We start from the raw sequence: 7,670 nt of genomic DNA on the forward strand, positions 1-7,670 counted from the left end.
TGCCATTTTACCAAGATAGAGGAACTTGGTCTGACAGAAACGGAAGGAATGGAGGCTACAATGCTTGATAAGAAAGGTACTCATTATCTTGCCCACGTAATTGAAACCCCTCTGTACAGTATTTTCACAATTAAAAAAACTGAAGGAATGTAGGCAGTGTGGCACTGATTGAAATAGTGTTAACATGTTATAACAGATAATCCCACTCTCCCCCCCAAAAAAAATAAAAAATAGGCTTTTATATACAGAGCATTCAAACCAAAGCTAGTTCTCTAAGCATTAGAAAGAATGAGCCAGGTGATTAAGAACTTTTACAGCGGCTAGGTGTGGTAGGCTTTCCTATAATCCTAGTGATGGGAGTTAATAAGGTCTTCTGGAGGCCAAATGGGCAAACAAGTGGAAGACCAAGGTTTTCCACTTGCTGATAAAGGAGTTCCAATGGCAAAGTGCTAAGGAATGTTTGCATACACAAAAGAATTCTAGTAACCAGACCTTCACCTAGTTTTCTTTTGGAAAGTGGTTAACTAAAACTTATTAGACATCTTTTGTCTAATTATACAAGAGACATTATACAAAACAATACTCTGATATTTTATTACTCAAAGCCTTTTTATTTATCAAAAAGGTTCCTTCTTTGCTAGCAGTTTAGAGACCTCTGGCATCCTAGGCCCACACAGCTTCCTGTTTTTATTTAGCTTTCTGACTCTGTGCTTGTGCCTTCAGCACTTTCACGACGATTTTCTGCTCCTCAATAAGGAAAGCACGCTTGATCCTAGAAAGGAAAATACACAATGAGTAGTTTCTAAAAATCAAACTTGGTTTGTTCAATTTAACAATGACAAGTACCATAAAAAGGAATGAACAAAGCATTATAGGAACCCAGAAAGGAAATGAAAGTTGAACTGAAGTGCCAAACCTCCTAGCCCAGCCCTCACTCTGTACTGGAACTACACACAAGTAGTGTCAGTGCTCAACTCACACCCACAGGAACCACATTGGCACTGCTAAGAGCTCTATGTTTAACATAACCCATGCTACATTATGACCCAGCAGCACAGTGGTGGGTAATTCACAAAATGTCTTTATCACATTAAAAACTTTTCAGGGGGCTGGGAAGGTGGCTCAGTGGTAGAGCACTTGCCTTGCATGCCTGAGGCCCTGGGTTCGATTCCTCAGCACCACATAAGCAAAAAGAAAAAAGCCGGAAGTGGCGCTGTGGCTCAAGTGGTAGAGCGCTAGCCTTGAGCTGAAGGACAGCACCTAGGCCCAGAGTTGAGGCCCCACGACCGGAACCCCCCCCAAAAAAAACTTTTCAGTAAAAACCAGCTTTGTGCTGCTAACTAAAATTAAGGGGTAAAGGAGCCAGGGCTTGTAACTGTCTTAATACACATGTCCCAATCCTAAAACAAGATTAGGTTCTGTATACCTTAAGAGACCAACAATGAAAAAAGCCAAGTTCCTCTAGCTTACAACTCATTACTACTCTTCCTCTCTACTTGTTTTCCTGTTTCTCAAGTGAAATCATATTTATCTTGTGTTTGCATTATTAATACAATGTCTTGCTACCCCCTCATACTATCATGCAAAGGTTTGGTGTCCAGATTTGACTTTGCACTTCTATAGAACTGAGTGAAATAGAACTTAAGCTTCCCTACCAAGTCTATCACTTCACTTATGAAGACCAATCACCTGGAAGTTCATTTTTTGGAGGCAATTTAATATAAGGCTAGAGTTAAAAATGGATTAAGCCATAACTAGTAGTTAGCCATGTGAACTTGAGCAGTACATCCTGGATTCTTGGCAAAACAATAAAAACTCTTCCCAGAGGAAATTGATACTGCTACCACAGACTTAGTAGGGACTTGATACTACCACACAGGTACTTGGCACATTTATCTTCACAACTCTACCATCACTCCTATCTTTCAATATCCAAAAGACTGTCTTCTTTCTGAACTCTTTCCCTAGACTTCGGTTCTCAAAGCAGTAACAAGTTCACTATCCTTTAGAAACTACATGTGAACACCCATCTCAGTTTAAAGAGTCACTTCATTCGTTCTGCTGTTTGTTTCTAACACACCAAAGGCAAAAGTTCTCTGGCTCTGCCCCCAAAAGACTTAATTCCCCACATCTTAAAGAATCAAGCTAATTCCCTCGCCCTTTAAGGCCTTTCAACCTCTGTTGTTGATGACCTCCTACCAAGCTCTGCAGCAGCTACACTGTAAGTACATGCTGCTATTTCCCTATACATTTTAAAGACCTTCCATCCTCCATCTGCCTATGAACAACCACTAGGTTTTCTTACCTACCCTCCTCTACAAATGTCTTACATTTCTACATCTAGCTTATGGATTATACTTTATTTAATCTGATATAACTAACTGTTTTATATATCACCAATCACCAGGGAGGGTAAAGCATGCAACTTATTTTTTCCTACCAGTCTTCCAGTAAGGAAGAGTATACACCGTTAACCATAGACAAGTCTGTGTTTATTTAAGAAAACCATCTTGAAGCTGGGAGCTGGTGGCTCACGCCTGTAATCCTAGCTACTCAGGAGGCTGAGATCTGAGGATCACGGTTCAAAGCCAGCCCGGGCAGGAAAGACCGTGAGACTCCTATCTCCAATAAAAACCACCAGAAAACCGGAAGTGGTGCTGTAGCTCAAGTGGTAGAGCGCTCGCCTTGAGCTGAAGAGCTGAGGGACAGCGCCCAGGCCCAGAGTTCAAGCCCCACGACCGACCAAAAAGAAAAAAAAAAAGAAAACCATCTTGATTTTGCTTACCTGTCCCGGACACATTTGGCACACATGGAACCACCATAGGCTCTGCTGACATGTTTTTTTGTTTTAGACAATCGCATGAGGACTTTAGGTCTCACAGCACGAACCTGTATAAAGAAAACTAAGATTACACAAAGAAATTTCCCTGGGTTTTAAATGATACAATGTTGTATCGACTCATCTGAAGAGCATGTCACTGTACTTCTCTCAGTTTTTAAAGGTCTGTGTTCTTGGAAAATGGGGATCTTGAATGTTCCCCTCCATCCAGAAGTTCAATCCCTGACTTGTTAATGTTGTCCACAACAAGAGGACCACTTACCCCCCGGAGCCGGCCTGGACATACACCACATGCAGATTTTGGTGCTTTTCCGACCTTTTTGGTGTAAAGGTAAACAATTCTATTGCCAGGGGTTCGGGACCTAGAAAGAGAGAATAGGCAACAGCTCAGCATCTCAAAGAATAAATGACAGGATGTATTCGAATTTTGGAAATACTTACAGCCTGGTTTTGTTAGAGGCTGTGTTGTAGGAAAGCCTACGGCGGTATGTCAATCGCTGGACCATTTTGATGGCCTAAGTAAAAATATGATCGTTTTCCCATTAAAAATCTAATACACATCTCAAAGCATCATCACATAATTTATACATATATGCACATGTGTATAACACGCTATTTATTCCCATATATAAAAATTACTTGTAGTTAGAGGTGACTTCTAGGAGGCAATGTTAGTTCTACTGGAGACAATCAAACATGACTCGGTTATTATTTAGGTATCATGCTCATTGTTTCAAGTGGTGGCCAGAAAGCACAAGCAAGCTATAAAAAACACTATGGGGGGTGGGGGGGGGGGGGTGGGAGGGGGGCTGGGAAGGTGGCTCAGTGGTAGAGCACTTGCCTTGCATGCTCGAGGCCCTGGGTTCCATTCCTCAGCACCACATAAGAAAAAAGCCGGAAGTGGCGCTGTGGCTCAAGAGGTAGAGCGCTAGCCTTGAGCTGAAGAGCTGAGGGACAGCGCCCAGGCCCAGAGTTCAGGCCCCACTACCGGACCCCCCCCCCCCCCCCCCCCCCCCCCCCCCGAAGGTGGCTCAGTGGTAGAGCGCTTGCTTTGCAATGCATGAGGCCCTGGGTTCGATTCCTCAGCACCACATAAGCAAAAAGAAAAAGCTGGAAGTGGTGCTGTGGCTCAAGTGGTAGAGCACTAGCCTTGAGCTGAAGAGCTGAGGGACAGCGCCCAGGCCCAGAGTTCAGGCCCCACAACCAGACCCCCCCCCCCAAAAAAAACAAACAATAAAACAAACAAACAAAAAAAAAACCCTATACAACCAAGCACTAGTGGCTCACACTCGGCCTTGAAGATTGCAAGAAAGTCCATGAAACTCTGGGCTCCAAATAATCCCAAAGCAGGAAGTGGAGCTGTGACTTAATTGGTGGAATGCTAGCCTTGAGCAGCTCAGGGACAGCACCCAAACCTCAAGACTAGCACAAAAAAAAAAAAGACTTTCCTGCCCTGGCTGGCTTTGAACCGTGATCCTCAGATCGCATCTTCCAGAGTAGCTAGGATTACAGGAGCAAGGCCACTGCCGCCAGACTTATGACTTGAGTTTTAAGGGAAGCATCCAAAGGACACAAGATAACCAAGCACTGCCAGGCTGACCCTTCTTCCAAACTTTGTGCTCGCTTCATGATAGGAATTTAGAGGAAACCGGTGGTTCACGCCTGTAAATTTAAGCTACTCGGGAGGCTGAGATCTGGTGATAACGTGGGAAGCCTGTCGAGGTAGATGAGCCTAAGAAACCCTCACCTCCCATCAATCAGCAAAAAGCCGGAAGTGGAGCTGTGGCTCAAGGGGTGTACCACCAACCTTGGGCTAAAAAAGGTCTGGGGCAGCACCCAGGCCCTGATGCAAGCCCCAGGTCCGGAACACACACAAGGGGGGAAAACGCATAGAGGAAGCCGCTTGCACTTGTTCCTCACGTCACACTAAACCCGAGGCGACCCGAAGGCCCGTGCAAAGCGCCCTAGACGTCACCACGGCGTTCCAACACCCCAGCGGCGTCATTTTCCTCCGGCTCGGTACTGCCATCGAAAACAGAAGCCAGCAGGGAGAGGAGCCACTGCCAGCGCCGGTCCCCGGGCCTCGCGCGGCCCGGGACAGGTCCAGGCACGGCACGGCGGCCTCGCAGGCCCGACCTGAACGGGCCAGGAGCCCCCCCCGCCCCAGTCCGGCCGCCGGCCCGCTCCCGGAGTCCAGACACGACCCCGCAAAGCCCCGGATGTGACATTCGGCTTTCCGCCGCTCCCGAAGGGGCTCCGCCAGGGATGGAGGGGCTCCCGAAGCTCAAAGTGGAGAGTTCTGACACCAAGGGAGCCCCGCCAGCTCAAGGAAATGTTTCCAAGCACTCGCGGTGCGCGCCACGGCTCGGATGGCGACCGATTGCACAGGGAATACAGACAAGAAGAAACTGGCTACCATACCTCTAGACACCGTCCCCGGAAGAGAGAAAGGAAGGCGCAAGCGAGTTCAAAGGGCAAATGTCAATGCGCATGACCGGATGTTGCGTCAGAGGCACGTTCGTGTTGCTGAGAGCGCCGCCATGTTGTACGGAATCCAATGCACCACCCGTCCATCAGCGGGGATCCTGTTGTACGGCAGCCTCCGGGGGCGGGGCTATACACAAGCAACACCTATCAGAGAAAATTACACCTGCGGAGAAAATTACCCGGGAATCTCTGGAGAAACAAACGCAAATGACACTGGAGCCAGAAAGGTCAGAGGCGGGCCCAAGTCCACTTTGTATTTGTGTTTTTGACTGAGACCGCTCATTGGCGGGTGACCTGTCACCTGAGCCAGGCCTCCAACCCCAAAGCCTGGCCCCCAACCCCAAAGCCTGGCCCCCAACCCCAAAGCCAGGCCCCCAACCCCAAAGCCTGGCCCCCAACCCCAAAGCCAGGCCCCCAACCCCAAAGCCTGGCCCCCAACCCCAAAGCCAGGCCCCCCAACCCCAAGCCAGGCCCCCAACCCAAAGCCTGGCCCCCAACCCCAAAGCCAGGCCCCCCAACCCCAAGCCAGGCCCCCAACCCCAAGCCAGGCCCCCAACCCCAAAGCCAGACCCGCCAACCCCAAGCCAGGCCCCCAACCCCAAAGCCAGGCCCCCAACCCCAAAGCCTGGCCCCCAACCCCAAAGCCAGACCCCCCAACCCCAAGCCAGGCCCCCAACCCCAAAGCCAGGCCCCCAACCCCAAGCCACGCCCCCAACCCCAAAGCCAGGCCCCCAACCCCAAAGCCAGGCCCCCAATCCCAAAGCCAGGCCCCCAACCCCAAAGCCAGGCCCCCAACCCCAAAACCAGGCCCCCAACCCCAAAGCCAGGCCCCCAACCCCAAAGCCTGGCCCCCAACAACCCCAAAGCCTGGCCCCCAACCCCAAAGCCAGGCCCTCAAACCCAAAGCCAACTTTACTTTCAAGGGATGCTGCAAGGCATTTAGCCTCAAGAGATTCAGCTGGCTCTGGGGCAAGACCTAGGTTTAGTTCCTAAATGACACTTAAATTACCTTTCAGACCTTTTTCTTGCTTGCTTTTCTTATGTCCCAGTCCTAGGGTTTGAACTCAGAGCCTGGGTGCTCAGGGCTAGTGCTCTGCGACTTGAGCCACAGCTCTACTTCTGACTTTTTGGTGCTTAGTTAGAAATAAAAGTTCACAGATTTTCCTGCCCAGGCTGGCTGGGAAACACGATCTTGTATCCCAGCTAATTTCCTCTCATTGGCTGCATTGAATTTTATGAATTAAAAGCAAAAATTAAGCCAGGCACTGGTGACTCATGCCTGTAATCCTAGCTACTCAGGAGGCTGAGATCTGAGGATCGAGGTTCAAAGCTAGCCCGGGCAGGAAAGTCCGTGAGACTCTTATCTCCAATTAACCGCCAGAAAACCAGAAGTGGTGCTGTGGCTCAAGTGGTAGAGCACTCGTCTTGAGCCGAAGAGCTGAGGGACAGCACCCAAGCCCAGAGTTCAAGCCCCATAACCAAAAAAGCTACTCAGGAGGCCTGAGATCTGAGAATCACAGTTCGAAGCCAGCCTGGGCAGGAAGTCTTTGAGACTTGCACTGCTAATTAACCACACACACACACACACACACACACACACACACACACACACACAAACAAAACCCAGAAGTGGAGTTATGACTCAAGTGGTAGAGTACTAGCCTTGAGTGAAAAAGCTAAAGGACAGCATCCAGACCTGAATTCAAGCCCCAGTATTAAAAACATAATAAAAGCAGTAATTAGCTCAATGTAAACATTTAAAATATATTATGATTTTGATGGTCTTGCTTTGGCAAGTTATTTTAGAATTTATATTGGGAACCTTAAGGTACCAGGAAAGGCCCAGGTGTGTCTTGACCTCTGAGACCCTGGTAAAGATGAAAAACACTGCACATCACATTCTCTCCTTCTCTGGGCATTCCTTTTTGAGATTAGGGTCTCCCTTTGTGGCCCAGACAAGCCTGAAACTTTTAATCCCCTTGCCTCAGTCTTATAACTGCTTAGATTATAGGTGTACATCACCATACTAGTTTACTTTTGGTACCAGTCCTAGGGCTTGAACTCAGGGGCTGGCTTTTTGCACAAAGCTAAAGCTCTACCACTTAAGCCACAGCTCCACTTCCAGCCTTTTACCACTTAATTAGAGATAAAGAGTCTCTTAGATTTCCCTGCCTGGGCTGGCTTCAAACCAGGATTCTCAGATCTCAACCTCCTGAATAAGTAGGATTATAGGTGTGAGCCTCTAGCCCCTGGCTTTATTTTTATTTGTTTATGGTACTGGGGTTTGAACTCTGGGCCTCATGTTTGCTAGACAAATGCTGTAATATGAAGCTATGTCCTGATC

At 48.2% G+C, this 7,670-nt stretch overlaps 1 protein-coding gene across 1 annotated transcript; it reads right to left on the reverse strand.

The window, feature by feature from the left end:
• Positions 1–573: 573 nt before the first annotated feature.
• On the reverse strand, positions 574–5,341 carry Rpl34 (ribosomal protein L34). Its single transcript, XM_042701874.1, has 5 exons — positions 5,261–5,341; positions 3,281–3,354; positions 3,102–3,201; positions 2,786–2,889; positions 574–772 (listed from the first exon to the last, which is right to left on the reverse strand). Exons 2-5 carry the CDS (start codon positions 3,343–3,345, stop codon positions 688–690), a joined length of 354 nt encoding a protein of 117 aa, XP_042557808.1. The 5' UTR covers positions 3,346–3,354; positions 5,261–5,341; the 3' UTR covers positions 574–687.
• Between the last annotated feature and the right edge of the window lie 2,329 nt (positions 5,342–7,670).

Source organism: Dipodomys spectabilis, unplaced genomic scaffold (genome assembly GCF_019054845.1).
Source record: "Dipodomys spectabilis isolate Male_0828 unplaced genomic scaffold, ASM1905484v1 ptg000297l, whole genome shotgun sequence".
Taxonomy (NCBI): Eukaryota; Metazoa; Chordata; class Mammalia; order Rodentia; family Heteromyidae; genus Dipodomys; species Dipodomys spectabilis.